This window comes from Thunnus thynnus, chromosome 10, assembly GCF_963924715.1.
Source record: "Thunnus thynnus chromosome 10, fThuThy2.1, whole genome shotgun sequence".
NCBI classification, from domain to species: Eukaryota; Metazoa; Chordata; class Actinopteri; order Scombriformes; family Scombridae; genus Thunnus; species Thunnus thynnus.
Window position 1 is genome coordinate 10160552 of NC_089526.1, and position 19667 is coordinate 10180218.

The 19667-nt window shown below is 38.7% G+C and overlaps 1 protein-coding gene across 2 annotated transcripts in view; it reads left to right on the plus strand.

The window, feature by feature from the left end:
• Positions 1 to 19621, plus strand: part of slc9a1a (solute carrier family 9 member A1a) — a 32654-nt gene extending 13033 nt beyond the window's left edge. The window contains exons 3-13 of one of the 2 annotated variants that reach the window (XM_067600881.1): positions 691 to 941; positions 2854 to 3071; positions 4005 to 4213; positions 7590 to 7679; positions 9721 to 9791; positions 10092 to 10268; positions 11192 to 11318; positions 11744 to 11845; positions 13341 to 13422; positions 13709 to 13765; positions 14327 to 19621. In XM_067600881.1, coding sequence (XP_067456982.1) covers positions 691 to 941; positions 2854 to 3071; positions 4005 to 4213; positions 7590 to 7679; positions 9721 to 9791; positions 10092 to 10268; positions 11192 to 11318; positions 11744 to 11845; positions 13341 to 13422; positions 13709 to 13765; positions 14327 to 14616 — 1674 coding nt within the window. In that variant the 3' untranslated portion in view covers positions 14617 to 19621. The remainder of the gene's footprint in view (positions 1 to 690; positions 942 to 2853; positions 3072 to 4004; positions 4214 to 7589; positions 7680 to 9720; positions 9792 to 10091; positions 10269 to 11191; positions 11319 to 11743; positions 11846 to 13340; positions 13423 to 13708; positions 13766 to 14326) is intronic. The other variant, XM_067600882.1, reaches the window with a different exon arrangement.
• The last annotated feature ends 46 nt before the right edge of the window (positions 19622 to 19667 follow it).

Consider the following 19667-nt stretch of genomic DNA (forward strand, 5'->3'; position numbering starts at 1 on the left):
CTCATAGTGAGATACTAAGCAAATGACTGGTACTGGACTTTAAATATCTTTTTATCATCTTGGCATGAGTAAAAAGTCGCTGGTGTATTTTCCTCTACCAAACTGTCACAGGATGTGCTTAGCCTCTACATTTTCAAAAAAGCATGTCCTCGTTGATGGTGTTGAACCTGAAAAGTCTGTAATTTTGCTGCCTAAATACAGTTTTAAAATAACCAATCTATTTTCTTTTACTACATAACCTACTTTTATAAAACAATGTCCTGGCAAAACATTGAACAAAATTCAGAGAAAAAATTGACTTGACTCTGTACAGCGTGACTTGCCTTGGGACTTTTGGTTTTGGAGTTGTCATCTGCTGTGACCTCTACCCTGTTTTATTGTGAAATATGTAACCACTTGAGAGGTTAAATCTATTTCCAATGAACTTCCGTCGTGACTTGTTTATTCCCTTTTTGAACAGTCAAATAATTAACACAGCCCCATAGTGCAGGTATATGTAATATACTTTCTCAACACATGACAAACTTTAGTTCTAATTTGTGGTAGGCATTGAAGCTGCCTTTTTTTGTATATCTTAAGCGATATTCTGTCTTGTTATTTCCAGTCTTTTCACACTGTCCCCTACTCCTGTTTTTTTAATCTCCTCTTTAATATCACTCACTCTTTTCCTCCCCCTCCACCTTCTCCTAGGTACTATACCACCTATTTGTGGAGTATTCAGAGGTTGGCACGGTGACGTTGATGGACTGCTTCCTCGGAGTTCTCTCCTTCCTCGTGGTTGCACTGGGCGGCGTTCTAGTGGGAGCTATCTATGGGATCCTGGCTGCCTTCACTTCACGCTTCACCTCCCACACGCGTGTTATCGAGCCACTTTTTGTCTTCGTGTACAGCTACATGGCCTACCTGTCAGCTGAAATGTTCCACCTCTCTGGCATTATGGCGTAAGTTTGAGGGGTTCTTATTTTATTTTATATATATCAAAACAACATGTTTTTTGTTCTGTTTGACTGAAAAGCTGCCACTTTGCCAACATTTTGTTACTAATTCCATTTTCCATATGATGTTCAGGTGCATCATTTTAGATTTTTACTGATTTTCACTCATTTTCAGAGTAATTAAATCAGATATTTCTCAAAAGAGAAGCAACAACACTAAAAATTAGCGTTTTTTTCCTGATATTCTCTGACTTCAGGATTATTTTTATCTTTGTTTGACTGAAAACCAAAAATAATGAGCCCTGCGTGTAAAGCAGTAGTCATCACAAGATATGATAAAAGCTTGGTGAATCTTAATAAGTTTACATTTTTCTACAGAAATAGAACTTTTTCAAACATAAAGAGACATGGGACAAAGAAAAAAAGGAATTATAAAAGTAAAACAAATACAATACAGCCTATATCCATATCATATTAACCCCTTAACCCACACCACCCTCCCTTCAGACTTCTCCAGGCAAAACAATACAAACTACTGGTAACAAATAGTAAGAATTCATAGCACATTAACAGTTCATACTGAGAATTCATACCAGGAAGTAATCAACTGACATAGAAACACAAGATTAGAAAAGACAAGACAAAGACAAGACGATGCACAAGAAGACAAAAAAACCAAACAAACCGGTAGCTTTGATGCCTTCCTTGACCCTGTGAGCTATTTGATACAGGTTCTGCATATATAGCTTGAGTATCCAGCGTATCATGTCTGCTCTCTGGTATCTGAAATTTTCCAGCTGTTTCAGGAACATCCCTCTTGTATCACATGGTTTTAATGTATGACTCTTCCCTCAATGATTAGATGTCATGGTCTACATGTAGCTTTCCCACTGCCAGAGAAAGTCCATTTCAGCTATTCCCATTGGACAGTAACTCAAGATACATTGTGGCATATTACACTCTGTGTAACCAGTGGTGGAATGAATTAATCAACTCTAACGGCACCCAAACCGGACCTGAATTTATAGGCTGTCCAACATTCTCTGAGGTGCCATTTATCATCAGCTCCTCCAGTACGTATCAGTCCATTTTCTGTTTAAGGTGCTAGGAGTTATTGACGATGCAGACAGGAGGTGATGATATACTGAGTCTCCCCTGTGTGTCAGGGCCAATGGATGTTTAGCTTCAAGGACGATCTCTTCCAAGGCCCGTGGCTCTCTGGTTGCACCTGACATCAAAAACAGGATTTGTCAAGGTGTTCCTTCATGTCATCTGTTTATAAAGAAGAACTGAAATAGTTTACCGGTGTGAATTCCTTTCATCACTTCCCTAAAGCCTTGAATGCCAAAGCAATATTGACATGAAGGAGGAATGGGGTTGAATGTTGAGCAGCTGCTGCAGCTGATGGAACTTGGATGGAGTTCATTTCTGGCCTCCACATGTTTGACATAGGAACATTGCATGACACTAGAATGGAATAGAGAAGTGGTCACCAGACAGGGATGGGGACATCGCAGTTGGTGTCGCGTTTTTTTCCATAATCACTGTGGAACTAAAGATGGGTAACTGGAGCACTCCTTTAGTGGAAAACTCTGACATCACTGTTGCTGACAACTGGAGTCAAATCACAATTTCTGTTACCTGCCCGTTCCCTTTGAATGTCTAGAATAATGCTACATAGCTGCCTTTTAGTTGTATGTTCAAGAATGTTCATTTATGAATGCCAAACATCACAAGAATTTGCAGATAAGAGAAGAAAAAATATATTTCTATAAATATACAGTACCAGTCAAAAGTTTGGACACACTTTCTCATTCAAGGGAATGGGAAGGTGTGTCCAAACTTTTGACTAGTACTGTATATTCTATCCCTACATTAATCTTTTAACTGAGCGAACATTTGCTTCTTCTCCCTCCAGGTTAATAGCATGTGGGGCGGTGATGCGACCGTATGTGGAGGCCAACATATCACACAAGTCCCACACCACCATCAAGTACTTCCTGAAAATGTGGAGCAGCGTCAGCGAGACACTCATTTTCATCTTTCTCGGCGTGGCTACAGTGGGCGGAGAACACAATTGGAACTGGATCTTTGTCACAGTCACCGTTATTCTGTGTCTGGTGGCACGGGTCATAGGTCAGTTCTACTGCAGTGATTAGCAAAACTGTTCAAAATCGATGTAATGGTGCCATGCTGGGGTGTGAAGTAATATAAAGGGGAAACAACCGTTATCGTGTAACAGGAAGTGTTATATCATTAGTGGTCAGGAGGCAGAGGTGACTTCTGGTTTATTCTTGAAGTGTTTTTGATTAAACTGATTTGTCATTAAGGTAATAAAGCAACAAGTACAGATCAAAAGGCTCAAAATGATAGTTTATCAGTATTTCTTTTCAAAGGAGATAAATCTGTTATTGTACACTTTGTATTTTGAGTTGTAATCTACACAAAAAGGTAAAAGGCCTTGTTCCCAAAAAAGGGAACTTGAAGCACTGACAGGAGTAAATGTTGCCCTAATGTTTCGTAACACAACAGTCAATGTGTGAGAGGAAGCGCCAGCGAGGATTTCCATGTTGACTTGAGGCTGTCACAAGTCCTTCTGTTGATTTGTCATCTTAGAGTTATTAGTGTCGCTGGCAAGAGAGACTGAAAGTGAAAGAACGAACAGGTTTGCTGAGTAGTGCAATCTTAACTTCTCATCTTCTTTTCCATTTTCTACTATTTTCCCAAAGAGCTGAAGACTTTCCAAACATAGACGTTTTGTCTGTGACTAAATGGTTGCAGTCAATAACGGATCATATGATTCAAGATCTTGTGATGGAAAGCAATAAAGTTGTTCTTGTGCTGTCAGTTAAAGCACAATTCCAATGTTTTTTAGGACATTTTTTAAGTTTTTAGGACATTTACTATAAATCACATTTGGCTTTAGTATTTCTTTTTGCTATTTTTCAAACTTACTGACAATCCCTGGCATATAAACAGGTTATAAAAAAAAATGTGTTTCACACAAAGTAACAATAACTCTGCATAATGACAGACAGCCTCAGTTTCTCATTACATTGTCCTTCCCAGGTGTGGTTGGTCTGACCTACGTTATCAACAAGTTCCGTATTGTCAAGCTGACCACCAAGGACCAGTTCATTGTGGCCTACGGTGGCCTGCGAGGTGCCATTGCCTTCTCCCTGGGCTTCCTGCTGGACGAGAACCAATTTGGAAAATCCTTGAGAGAGATGTTCCTCACTGCCATTATCACTGTCATCTTCTTCACTGTCTTCGTCCAGGTAAGACTACCCCATCATCTTGTCCTGTTTTGTCTAAATGGACTTTAGGAGAAGGAAACTTATAAGGAATTTGAATAAGGGGATGTTATTATACCTACCGTTCATGCATGACTTCAGTTTATTAAATAAGGCCCATTATATATTTAAACTGTGCGGAGAGATTGCTGCACTTAAACACTTAAAAATCACTACCACTTAAAACAGATTAGACATTGTTTCAGTTCCTCTCTTGTGAATTATTCCGTGCAAGAGACAGTGTGGATTCAATTCACATGTTCTGTATATCACCCACTCATTTGCATTTGTCGTCACCAACTGTATTGGTTTGCAAAAGAGTTCCTCGTCGGTGTGGTATATTTGCTTAGTATATCTAGTTTGAATTTTCACCTCCATCACTGTCGACTGGTACTCTTAACAAAACCTATTTAGTTTAGAACAAATGTTTTATTTGCAACTATTCAGTTCATCTCATGATTAGTGGTCACACTGAGGAGTGAACATCAAACAAACATCCATGTATTTTCAGGAAGAGGTTGGCTTTTCGTCTTCCTTCCCAGAAAAACGACTTATTTGATGTCACATCAGTTCGTCAACCTCAAGTGGCCAGATTTTCTTTTTTTTTCTGCTTTTTTCGCTTTTGAAGTAAACCGTTCCAGCTGTTATAGGAAATTCTAATTTTCGCTGTCACTTTGAAGCACACTGACAGACAGGAAAGAGAGCCAATTCATGCATAAAATTTAAAACATGTGCAGAAAGAATACAAAATCTAGTTTATATAGAGACACATTCCCACCGAATCTCAAGATAACATTCAAAAACAGCACATGAAGGCAAGATAAGACACACAGGCAGTGATTGCGGACATATTATGTGTTGTCCGTTTTAAACACCGTGCCATGCATCCGCTCAATCCTGTCTGATAAAACCCTCTCCCGGTAAAACTGTAGGAAGATGCTCGGATGTGAATCAGGCCCAGAATGGCAGCAGCTAAAATACTGAACATGTCCTCAGTACTCAGAGACTAGATTAGAAACATGTTTTATTCATGCTCGATTCAGCACTGGCAGACTGATGCGGAGACAGAGGCAGACCAGGAGGTAGAAGGTAGAGACAACTTTCACCCCTGGAATAAATAGCTGGAAGTGTGTTTACAATATGTGCGAGTAAGAGAATGATGAAGAGAGTAGGGCTGGATGAGACGGTGTGAAAATCAGAGTACATTGTTATATTTACTTGATGATGGGTCATGTAAAAATAACTTTTGTATTATTTTAGCGGACGACCTTTCCTTTCCTGTGTTTGCTTACTTCTGATATTAGGCTGCTCAGTATTATTATTATTAGTAGTAGTAGTAGTAGTATAAATTTATTGAATGCAGACAATCTATGAAAAATTGCCATATGCCCTAGAGGAGAGAATGTTTTTAATTCCATATTTATGAGGATCAGACATCTTCAAGTATCAGCAGCAATCTGTGGTTCTCACTTGTATGAGGGACTCGATGAAACATAGGGAGGGACTACTGATAATTATTTGGTTTGTCAGGCAATATACAGTATTTTGGATACTAATGATGGCAATGACACACCGCCATTCTGACATTTTTAAGTTGCACTGATTGGTCTGAAGTGGGACTAGGGATGCCTCCCAAAACCCAGTTCTGAATTGGAACCACTTCTAAAATTTAACTTGAAAAAACTAGAAACTAATCAGGAAAATTCTGGTTTTTGTGTAATCTATTATTGCACCGCAGCCACTCCTCTCTGTCCTCTCCTCTGCTCTCTGTGTCAGTGCTGTGCCAACACAAACATTCACACTCGTTACTGTAAGAGCTACTTTATCAAACCGCCTGTTAAACAAGTATAAACATCGAGTATATCAGCAGCAGACAGAGGAGGACAGAAGACAGGATGACTTAGCTTTAATGATTTTTATGTTCTTTATTTTTTCTAAACTTCACTATTTAATATATTGACATGTTAAATACATGATTTTTTTTTTAAAAAACGGGCCGATAAGGAGTATGGATAAGATACTAACAATTCCCATCCCCAAGTGGGACTCAGGATAACTATGGAATACTACTTTCTTTCATTGTGTATGGTAAAGGAATAAATGTAGTCACTGAATGTCCTTGTCATGTTTTGTGTGCTTTATTGATTAAAGTGTAGGTTCTTTTGCATGCGTAGGACTGGGAGCTAGAATCTTCTGTCATTCACTTTAGTCTATAATTTTTAACCAGATGGCCGGCTTAATCTCCTTATGCAGCAGAGTCATATGCTCAACCTTTTAGGTAATGATGGGCACTAACATACACAAACACTCACACACATACATCATTCTCCATACAATGCTAACCAGCGCTACTCCTTATAATCTGATAGAGGTAAAACATCAAGAGTGACGTTGGATTTTGTGTTCCTGGACCCACTCTGCAGTTTGATGCTGAATCTTTCTTAATCATGTTGAAGATTGACCAAAAAAAAGTAATGTGATGACACATAAAGATATTTCTAGTATAGCTACAAGTTAAATTGGACAAAACAATTTAAATCAAAGAGGAAACAGTCGTTTTTGTCGATGCTTGCACTTATAAGTTGTGTTTATGGTCACATTCCTTGATAAAATGATCACAGTGATCCACAACACTCTGGCTAGCAGGTTGCTGATATGAAATAATACTTTTCTTAAGTGTAATTGAGAATGCATGACTCGCTGTCTAGACAGAGCATCAGAGTTTTAGCAGTGGAGGATTTCTCTTGAGCTGATCTTGCAAGAAAATATCTCTTTTCCCCATGTACTTCACTTTGTATATTTCAAAGAATGTCTGTCTTTCCAGGGAACACAACATGATATTTGTATTTTGTACATTATGTACAGAAGGATTTCATCATGTTTGTCATATTTAAACTTGAGTTCTAAAATATGTTGATTTTAAAGGGGAACTGTAACTTTCCACATGTTGTCACCCTCTAAACGGGTTGTTGTGAAAGGTCATGTGAAAACCTGCTGTTTCTGTTAATCACTCATTGAAAACTGGGAAATGTGTGACGATAGTGAGCTTATGCTTGATTTCAATGAATGAAAACATGGTGGCTTTGTTTTCAATGGAATTGTAAACCAAGACAGGTGTGACCTGATAAGCTGATCAGCAGTGGTTAATAGCAGAGTACAGAGAGTGCTGGTTTATGTGTTTTACATCACATACTCAGAGAGATTAGAGGACATTAGAGATACCAGTTTCAAGGTGCTCATGCAAATCCACCCTTTCATTCTCATGCATAGAGTGGGTGATACGAGCCTATTTCTGTCTTTAGCCAAGGTCAGGAGATGTTTACAGTGAGTAATGTTTTGTTTCTCTTATCCCCTCCTGCAGGGCATGACCATCAAACCCCTGGTTGAGCTGCTGGCAGTGAAGAAGAAACAGGAGGCCAAGCGCTCCATTAATGAGGAGATCCACACCCAGGTACGACCGTTTAACCTTCACACATCCTCAGCTTTCACCATCCAAAGTTGATGGTTTTTGAGTGTTTATACATATTTATGACAGAACCTCTTGGTATACAGATGATGAATGAAATGTCGGAATGGTTTGAAATGTTTTGAACCACAACATGTCATCTATACAAAATGGGGTATAGATGAGGCACATGTAGTAAATACTGATAAATTCATCACCATCTTCTTTCGCCAAGATGCCTCATTAAGACACTGCCTTGCATCTTCACTTCCTATTATTTAGTAATTTCCTCTGCACAGAGACAGCAGAAATGCAAATACTGTTATTTGTACAGTCATGCAAATTATTTAATTTAATATTTAATTGTTTTATAATAGTATCATACATTGCGGTCGATATGCTGTTATGTAAATATGACATCCTGTTCCAGAAAAGAGTCTCTGAACCCATTCAGTTTGCCATCAAGTTTTGATTATTGCTTCCACCTACTGGCTGTGTGGTGGTACTACATCACATTCTGAACAGTGTACTGGATCAGCGTAGTGAGTGTCAATCCACACATTTTTGATCATTATGAAACAACTCAGTAAGAACAGTGTTGTTGCCCCATTTAATAACAGTACCTCATTCACCAGCTCGTTAAAAATACCTTAAAACACACACACACACTCAAACTCAAACACATCCATGAGTGACCACCGTGGTCCACAATTCTTGAGTGCTTCTAAGCTATTAATACAGCTTAGATAAACACACACACAGTACACACAGAGCCCTCTCTGGGGCTTTGTGGTGAGTCACCAGTGCTCGTGGCTAGAAGAGCAGCCTTTCCTAATGGCTTTGCCTCTGCTGTAAAACACAAGTGATTAGAGTCAACAGAGCTAGCTGAGGGACAGCAAAACAACCCTAAAACAGTAAGGTATTTTGGTCAGAAATCAGGAATTTATCACATATTAGTTCACTGCACTATGAGGGGCTTTTTATAGATGGGGGACAAAAACAGTGTGTTTTTAAAAAAAAAAAAAAAAAAAAAGAAGAAAAAAAAAAAGACACACCTATGACATGGGATCAGTATGACCAGTAGAGAACATATGTTGCTGTATTGAGTCTTTGTTTCACTACTGATCTACTAGCATTAACACTCTAGAGAAACTTTTAAAAATTAGACTTTTTAACCCTCACCCCCGCAGTGCTGGGCAGTTTTTCCTATAAATCAGTCACTTCTGACAAAGCACAAGTAAATTCAGTGGCTCTGTTTAATGACTTGTTCCCATAGCAACACCGTTTGTCAGATTGTCATCTGCAGGCTTAGTCAGGACATCAGAGCAACCCGAGGCCGGCTGCAGTCCGAGCAACAAATGCATCTGTACATTTCCCTGGTTGTGTGAGCAGGCGTGCTGCCACAGTTAATAACCACTGTCCAATCAATCAGCTGGCTGCTGCTGCTGCTGCTGCTGCTGCTGCTGCTGCTGGTTTTCTCTCATGAATTCCATTTGAAAGCTCATCACCTGCTGTTGCTGATAATGATGTTGGCAGTGTAACCTGGGAGGGTGTTTTTTTACTGTGAGGAATGGGAACAGTGGTGAAGCAAAAAGTACAACATGCAGCTGAGTAATGTCTTGTACCCAAGTGCCTATAATCACAGTTATGGATCATAAATGATTGTTTATACACCACAAAAAACATTTAAGCATATGTAAACATTTTGCCTCCAAGTGGTATACATATAGTTTGTACATACATTGGTGAAAGAGACAACAAAGCAACATAACATAAAAGAAATGAGTCTTTGACCAATCAAATTACTCTAAATTAAATCTACTGTGGTACAAATATGTACTAAAGTAGGTGTAATATGGGCTCTGGAGGGGTGTGTACATTAGATATAGGTTTGTTCTCATGATATTTTTGTAGCATTCAAAGGCTGTGTAATGAATAGTAAAAATATTCCACAGAAAAGGCTGAGGGCTGAAAGTCTGATTCAACCTGGAGTTTTTTTATGTCAGTCTCCTTCTAAAAGTTTTGTCTCTTTGTTTTTGATCCCCAGTTCCTCGACCACCTACTGACTGGAATTGAGGACATCTGTGGACACTATGGACATCACCACTGGAAGGACAAGTATGGATTTCACAGTGATCTGACATTATAATTTGTAGTTACTGAGGATTAGGGCGGCATTATTTTCATTACTGATAAATGGTTTATGACAAGTGTTCATCACAAATTACCAAAGCCTGAAGTAACGCTTTAAATCATTTCATATCTAGAAAATCAAGCAAATCTTTGACTCAGAGAAACTGGGTTCTGCAAATATTTCAAATTTGTACTCAATGAATTATTAGTATTACTGATCCATTGTCAAAATGATCACTGATTGTCTCTCTTTTCTCTGGTCTGTCACTCTTTTCCTCCTCCCAGACTGAACCGCTTCAACAAAAAGTATGTGAAGAAGTGCCTGATTGCAGGCGAACGCTCCAAGGAGCCTCAGCTCATTGCCTTCTACCACAAGATGGAGATGAAACAGGCTATTGAGCTGGTGGAGAGTGGAGGGGGAGTCAAGCTGCCTTCTGCTGTGCCCTCCACAGTTTCCATGCAGTAAGTACTGAGCACTAAAAATGCCAAACTGTCTAAATATGATTCCTTAAAGTTTTAAAATGTCTTGTATTCACTAAATGCAGATCATATTGTTTCCAACATGCTAGTATGCGTATTGAAAGTATTATGAATTAATCGCAGCCATTATATTATATAACAGTACTGACAGATTCTAGATGTTAAGGAGATATTTCTATGTATGTTACCTACACTTGCAGTCGTCATGTGATATTAAATACGAACGATATAGGTATATATATATATATAGGTATGTTTTCTCCCTGATGCAACATGTCTTTTACTATCATTGTTCATGCGCATGTTAGTATGCAGTAATCTTTCCAAAAAAAAAAAAAAAGGTCCTGTAAGCAGCTGCACAGGCCTCATTAATTTCACACCTATAGTACTGAGTAATCAGTGATAAATTAATAAATTAAGCCTTGATCAGTCTTGATATCCAGTGTAGGTGCATCAGTCATTTTTCACTACATGTAAGTAAACGCTTGAGACAGTTTATGTTCAGAATTTCTTTGCTCACAATAGAACTTACATTTTGTCTTTTCACTCTGCCTCTCTCAACCCAAGGACAGACCTGTCAGACAAATTCATGCAGCAGTGCCAGAAAGAAGTATAATAAAACTTACTTTGTTGATAATGAGTATCCACTACCAAATTTGAGCTCTAACATTTCTAGGTAAATTATTTTTTCCTGGTCTCTGTACTAAATCAGTTTGCTGTTGAATGACAAGCTGTCACTTGGAGTAGTTTGTTTGTCCGCATAATATATAATTGTGTGTTTTCACAAAAGGCCATCAGATAGACTTCTGATGGTTCTGATACAGTACACGCACAGTACCTCTAAGCTGTTCCACTGGTCTGCAGTACACAAACTCTTGATTGTTTTTTCCTGTGTATTCCCCTAGGAACATCCAGCCCAAGAAGCCTCCTCCTGCCAAGCCTGTAGAAAGAGTTTTACCACAGCTGCCTAAAGGCAGAGAAGAGGAAATCAGGAAGATCCTCAGGAGTAACCTTCAGAGGACACGACAGAGGGTAACACTACTGCTATATGAATGATGATGACAATTATTACACATATTTTTCTTGTTTGGATTAGCTAAAGCTTTATTAACATGTATCACATTTAGAACATATCACTGCTCTTACATGAGCTTATATCATATTGATTGGCACTAGTTCATAAGTAGCACTAAATTAATAGCTCTACTTATTCATTAACTAATACTGAATTTTAATTTGAATGGACACAAGAAAGCACATTTGATTGATTTATACTGATAAAGAGTATTGTTCCCTTTTGGTCCCCATAGCCTGAGTGAATGAGCCATGTGCTGTGAGGTTGTAGTAGTCCAAATGCATCTGTACAACCAAACCAATCAGTATCAAAACATTTTTATGCCTTAACTTTTATTTGTTAACTAGTTAATTGACTTCTTGAAATGTCTCTCCTCTCTCAGCTGCGCTCCTACAACAGACACACTCTGGTGGCTGATCCATACGAGGATGGCTTCGGTGACTTCCTTATGAAGAAGCAAAAGATGATTGAGTTGGAGAAAAAGGTATGATTATCAGTCTCAGTCTGAGCCAGCTGTCTGCTTTGTTGAATGTTAATGATACCCGGTCACCAAAATCTCATATCCCCATATAGGTCACTTCATATCCAGATAACAGTACATATCACAATATAGCACATTTTCTGTGAATTCAAGGAATAAAAAGTTTCTGATCCGTGACTTTTCATACCCAAAGCACGTCCATGCGACAGAAGTAGCCCAGCTTTTAGGTGAGAGCTCCCTGTTTGTCTTTGTCCATCTTTTGCGCGGATTACAGTAATAAATTACTCTTCTTGGCTTTTTACTCACACAACTTTTATTGCACTTTGAGTAATGTAACGAGTGTAATTGTCGTCAACTGAAGTACTTCACCTGGTTCACTGTCTCTCCTCTGTTGTGCTGTGTGCAGCACGCACATGGAGGGCCAAGCCCCACCCTTGCTGAACCACAGAGAGCAGAGTAGCACAACCATAAATGACAGCAAAAAGCAGCAGAGACTCTCACACTAGCTGAAATTAAATGAGTAGACATAAATAAGGTAAATAACATAAATAAACATAGTCTCTATTGAGTTTTCTGTCATTTATGGTGGCACTATTCTCCTCTGCTCTCTGTGGTTCAGCGAGGGCGGGGCTAAGCCCTTCCTGTGTGTGCTGCACACAGCGCAGCAGAGGAGAGACGGTGAACCAGGAAGTACTCAAATTGACAACAATTAAACTTGTTACGTTACTCTAAATGCAATAAAAGCTTTGTGAGTAAAAAGCCAAGAAGAAGAGTAATTTATTAATTTAATCCGCGCAAAAGATGGACAGACTCCAAATGATGACAAATATTGCTGTAAAGAATGTGATTGTGACACAAAGAAAAAAGGAAGAGTGTTGTCACAATATATCACCCTGCCCTAGGTCACAACAAGAGTTAGTCATTGCTAAAGAAGTTAGAAATACTTTGTAATATACTTCATGTAGCATAGAATAATATATTCTGCTACAGAAGCTATATTACAGCAAGTAGCCAGTGATAACTCTAACAGATAAACACAGAGCAGCCATTCTTATTTCATATTGGGCCACCAACAGTTAAATGACTCAGCCAGAACTATGATTTGTGTTCTAATTAGAGTCCACCTTTAGTAGCTTAAATTAATTTTCTCAACACAAATGGGGCCTGATTTATTGGCACAGTTGAGTGGCGCCACCACCAACTTCCATTTCATCAGCCTGATACTACATAATGAAAATAGACTCTTGGTTCGGGTAAAGTGAATGTGCTAGAAGCTACTGTAGACTCAAGAGGATTTCTAAGAAACCAATACATAATTTTAATAAAGTTTCTCTAAGATATTGATTAATAGTGAATCTCTGAATGTACTGCTGTACTTCCCAAACATTTAAATGAGACAGAGATTGTATTTCTTGTGACTTTTCTGTCATTCTGTCATTTCTGTCGACATTTTAATTACATGCAGAATGCTAAATAAACACACAATGTGTTTTCCTAGATAAAAGAGATGAATAACTACCTGACGGTGCCCGCTGCTCCTCCTGACTCCCCGACCATGTGCAGAGCCAGACTGGCCTCAGGTAAATGCATCCATCTTGGCCACAGCCAAACGCAAACACTTGATAGCTGCCACCATTTTTACTGTAAGGTGCCGCATGAAACAATAAGAGAAATATACAATGCCACTGATGGGACCCACAGGGATCACCCATTGTATTTTGTTAGGCTCAAGACCACATTCACAAAACAATAAACACTGCCACTGTTCACAGCTGCAGCAATGTCGCGCACAGATATTTCCCCATTCATGGAAATATGTTTGCATGTGTCAGCCGGCATGTAAACCAGTGTGTGGTTTCATTTTAGGCAGAGATACTGATTTCAAACCTGCTCAACAGCAGAAAGAGGACAAAATCTGTCCAGGTATGTAGTGAGTGTAGAGAAGATTCCTTTTGAGTTGTAATAACACAAGTGACCGCCAACAACAATCCTAACATGCATGCTTCAGTTATGTTGCTTGTTTACATTCATTAATTTTTCATTACTAATGAGGGCGACTCATGACATGATTGACAAGGCCAGAGTCAGATGGTTTATTGTAGCCAAAGAACAGAAGTCCTGCTGTTTTTTATATTTCAGTGCAGCATGTTATATGTGGGAGTCTCAGCTTGTGTTTTTCAGTTCCAACTGAAAGTGGAATTATTCCAGCATGTGTTGTATTAAGATCGTTGTGACTTGCGTTGCATTTTTTTGTTGTTGTTGTAATCTTCTTAAATGATTTAAAAGGTCTTCAAGCCTGCTGTTGTTGAGTTTGTGCTGTGATCGTATATTGGTTGACCTTAATATTTGTTGTATATTTGTTCTCTTCTCCTTGTATTGTACATCGTATGTTTGTGCACACTAACGGAATGACTGTTCCCCCTTTTTAAATGGGGTATGACATCAAGTGTATTCCCTGATTTCATACCCTTATTCTGCTCGTAGATCCTCAAGCCTACAGCGTGAAGCCATCGTCAGACAGCGTACCCCGCATACAGGTAGACCTGGCTTCTCCTCAGTCTCCAGACTCTGTCAACATGATGGATGAGTTCAGACGGGCCAGTCAGCAGCAGGAGGAGGACCAGGGCCTGATGATGAAGCCTCCCGGGGGGCAAAGCGGGTCTAATAAGCCGGGCGAAGCAGACGGAGCAAGAGAACAGCAGAAGCTGATGAGGTGCCTGAGCGACCCTGGTCCCAGCGCAGACGAGGAAGAGGATGAACCCTTCCTGCCCTAATACGGCGGAGCGGATGCGGAGGAGTCAGGTTGCACGCCCACCTACCTTCACTGGTCGGAAGGAGAGGGCTGCATTACTGCTCCGCTCCAAATTATCTCTTTGGTCGAGAAACCAAACAAACCAAAACTGCTGATGCTTTTGGAACCAGAAACAAAAAGCATAAGGAAATTCTCTGAGAAGAAAAAGAAAGAGCCATTAGTTTGTTATTGTCATTGCTCTTTATTTTTTTAGACAGTAATGGAACAGCAGTGACTGCTATCTGAGGGACCAGAGTTTATGGTTAATAGTTTGAGACATTCAGGAAAGAACTATGCATTACCAAAGGTTTGAACTGTTATACTGTCAAACGACGTCATTCTTACTTGAGTGTCAGACTGTGTTCTTCTTTCTTAATGATTGCATAGTCGTTGACTTTATGTTTATTGATGTTTTTACAACTTTTTCTGTCTTCATAGCTACATTCTCTGAGATATGCTGGGTCTCTACTCCTAAATGTAATCAACAAAGCAAACTACTTCAATCCAGTTCTCACTTTCAGACATAGCACTTAAGTTTTAGTTGTTCGTTTTAAGCCAATATCTGATTGAACTGTTAATATTAAGAACATATACATTTTCATTCTGTCTTGAAGTTGCTGGATATAGAGTAGCGTAGCTCGTTGGAAATATGTTTGCCTTATTTTATGTCGAATCTTTTCACTCGGTGCATTTTTATCTCCACCACATTTTAATTTCAGGGGTACTAACATCTGTTTGTCATCAGATGCCAGTTGGTTCGTTCCAAGTGTTCGTTGGATGTAGTTTAAAGCTGGATGCATTTAGTCACTGTGCAAAAGCACTGTGTAAAAGAACCACAGTTCTTTAATTTCATGCTTTACGGACCTGCAGCCTCGTCCTATGGCTGCGGAAGGAGTTCTATGGAATTCTTCACTGTTGTACAAAGGAGTTTTCACAGTCACAGACGGACAAACGTGGAGCAAAGTCGAAGCGGCTGGGAAGACTGAGAGACAAGCTGATGCAGCACAGATGTTTTGATGTCAGTGATCATGCTTGATTCCCCCCCATCCCAGTCTTCTAAAGTTAAATCACACGTTGTCATTGTTGCATTTCTGTCTAGATGTTTAGTTGTTTTACCTCAATTTAGAACACCCTTTAAAACTCACTCAAGTAGGAGCTGAGTCGTTGAGTAGATTTCTGTCTTAATGATGATGTAATGAACAAGTGCCCATCTGACATTCTTTTCTTTTAAACTTATAGACCACATGAGCTGAATTTATCAAATCTAAATAATCTTATACATACCTTTTTTCATTCTATAGTTTGTTTTTTTTCTTTTTCGACAGGCCGTTATGAGAAGGATTTGTGCCCTACATCACTATTACTCAGCATATGAAGGGACACGACAATTGAAGATTAATTTGTTCAAGAATTCATCCACACATCTTAACCCATGAGTGTAGGCATGTCATGGAAAAAAAAAAGAGTAATTCTATGCAGTATGGTATAAAATATGTGTAAAATATGTAAATTAATTATAATATGCTATATTTATTAATACCCTTTAAAACCGAAATCTTATAATCTTGTAAACATGCTGAGGTTTAAGCTAAAATCAAACATGGGCATTAAGATAAATGATCATTTAAAAAAAAAAAAATCAATTTGTTATAGTTTTGCACATCCGAGTGAGAGTGAAACGTATCAGCAGGCACGAAAACGTAGTCTAGTGTTTTATTGATACTAAAAGTCATTCTCTACTGTACTGTATATGGTTGTACAGTGTGTATAATAGCCAGTGTAAAATACATTGCACGTGTTTTTTTACACAACTGCTCAGTGAATCGGAATTTAACATAAATCATATAAGTTGATGATTTTACTGATTCACATCCACTCAAAGAAACACACACCGTGTTGTTGTGATGTAGTCTTTTCCACGTTCAAAACAAGTGCCACTAACAATTAGATGGTAACCCATGAGTGTTCCTCTCACCCGAGTCTGTTCTCACTCTCTTCACTACAAAAAAGAGAAGTTTCTCCGTACAGGTCATCTTAAGGATCTGCTATGGCTTCCTTCTCTTCTATTAAGTAGGTTGAGTGAGGCACCGTTCCAGTTTTTCTGACTGTTTTCTAGGTGTTAGTGACGACTGTATCCTTCCTGATCCTCTTTAAGGTATCGCCTTACGTGCAGAAAGCTCACGTTACAGATGACGGGGAAGGAGCAGACAAACTTGACAGGCTTGTTTTTTTTGTCTGTGCATGCATGGACTTCTTCCTGCTTCCCAATTTCTAAAAGGATGATTATAGCAGAGATATGGAAGGGTCAAACCTTGAAGTATCTCATTTTCCTGTCTCGGCCAAATTGAATTTACTCTCCTAAATGTCAGCGCATGTGACGGTGTCGGAAGGAGCGACTGTGCTGAAAATGTCAACAAGGATGGGGTCAGAGATAGAAGGGTTGTTTAAAACCCTGATTGATCAGCCAAATGACATGCGGTACCTTCCCCCCGTCCTCAAATTCTGCTTTTATCGTTGCTTAAAGGACAGTGATATTTATGTGGAGTATTACCTTTACGAGGTGCTAAAATAGTGTATAAAGAGAAGACCCTGAGAATGGTTTCTCTCCATCTGTGAATTTTCTTCAGGCTTTTTCCTCTATCATCCCTCCCCAAATGATTTAGCATCAATTCAAAGGCAGTTCTCTTAACTCTCAACTGCACTGTGGATACATTTAAATAGGAGTCAGGAAGGCTGCAGAAAGTAACGCATTTCTAAATATTCTCCCACTTGAATATGTGTGACTGTGTGGATATGCATACTCTGCACGGACGTCGTATTTATCATATCAGATGGATAAATGAGTTGACATTACATGGGGATGTAATCAAGCGTACAAATTTAGATTTAAAAAGAACGACTTGAAACAACAGACATCATATCCCTGATTACTCCACTTACACGTTATTCCAAAGACTATTTATTTCTCAAAGACAAGAAAAGAAACACTATATTCATACCAAATGCATCTTTTTTTGGGGGGGCAAACATTCTCACACTCCTTGGAGGGAAATGTTTGGTGCAGAAAATGTTTATCTGAAGCCATACAGCCTATAGAAGAACCTATTTTATTGTATTCATATGTTATAATGTCATATACGCATCATTTTTTGCCTTTGTTTTTACTCTGTGCACACTGGCCTTTACTTTTACAATCGCCTGGGTCTTTTTTGCTCATTTTACAACATGAATGCTTGGATGTTTTTCTACAGCGGTGAATTGTTTTAAGCGTTTGTCTTCTTTGAATGTGTTGAACTGAACTACAATGTCAACTGTCGCCTCACCAGCATTCACTAGAGCTTTGTGGTTTTTGTTCTAGGCTTTAAAACACTTCATGTGCTTTACTTATTTGATTGGTTTATTGTACAAAGATTTAGTCATTTTATTGGCTTTACAGGGATATCTACTGTAAGTCCCTTGCTTTTATCGTACTGTAAGTACTTTATCTGGATTCACTTGCGTTCTATCGCTCCATGTGCTTTACAGAATTTCGTCACTGTGGGTTTTTCCATCTCATGTTTACCTGTAACAGCACTCCAAATGCATTTGTCATCCATACTTTAAACTGTTGAGTTCAGGCTCTTGCTTCTCAGAGCAGAAACAGGCTGAATTTGCAGCTATAAAAATATTTTTGAGCTATATAAGCAGTACAGTCTTATGCTCAAAATCAGTGCTCCTAAAGTTAGATTGTTCAGCCTTGCAAAGGAAAGTGAATGCATCAATTACAATCAGCTATGCATGCTGACAAGTGACTTCACCTTAATGCCACTCTTGGGTTTTTGCATGTTTTAGGTGTTTTCCCCCATGTATCCGGGGGAATTATTCCTTTCCTTTCATTCGTTACAGCATAATCTTGTAAAGACTTAACTTGCTTCAGTAATCCATCACTGTAAGCATCAGGTCGACTTTTACGTCAGCTATACTTGCAGATTTTTTCCCATCAACTGCAATACCATGCAACAATAGAAAGGTGGGAAAAACGTCTAAAAAAATCTTTCAGTATGCTTTGACGAACTGTTAGCACTAAACTGGTTAATAAATGAGATAAAACATGCAAAAACACTGAGGTTTTAAGTACTGTAACATTTGACCAGCCTGGCAGTGCAAGTATAACATTGTAGATTAACCTTAGATAAGTACTATCAATTATAAAGGCGGTAGTCACCTACAGTATGATGCACGCATGCACGTCATTGACATAATGACCCTGTAGTGTCATAACTCCACCATCCAAAGACTGTTCTTCTCCCTCTTTTACCTCATTGTCCTTCAATTTTCCTAATCCGGCTTCTCTTGTACTCCACCATCTTACACCACACACACCAAGCACTTTAACAAAGCAGTACCTTTATCTCAAAACACCTATGTTAGAGAGAGCAATAAGTGGCTTTAATGTAGTGTACACCATTGTGCATGGTTATCAGGTGACACGCCATTGGGGAAAAGGAATGTACTTTATGATGGGCCTTATAAACGGAGATGAGTTTAGTGTTTTTAGTCAGTGTCCTGAAGCAGAGAAACTGGGGTTTTAAATCCCAGTGAATGTCATGCTATGACTTGACGATAGAGTGGATTATGTTTCCCTTTTATTCATATTTTGTGTTTATCATAATGTGCTTGTTGGATTTATGTGTCAGTCAATTATTTGCAGTTTGCAAATTTGAATTTTGCAATAATTCGGAGTTAAGGAGTTTTTTTATTTTATATACACATAAATGGAGATATATTTAAAAAATGTAAACAAAAAAACCAAAAAAAACAACAACGTATTAGAAATGTAGGATTATAATGTACAAATCAGAATCTGAAAGATAACAAGTGTGCACTTTCTTGTTGATTAATCTTTAGCTTTCAGCATTCCATTCCTGTACTGACCAGTCAAACTAACAATCAGAGATGAAACTACGTCAGAAACTATATACCAAAATTAAAGTTTTACTTTATAGCAATACTGTGTCTGTGTCTCATGATTTCTGGAAGATTTTGACGTTTTGT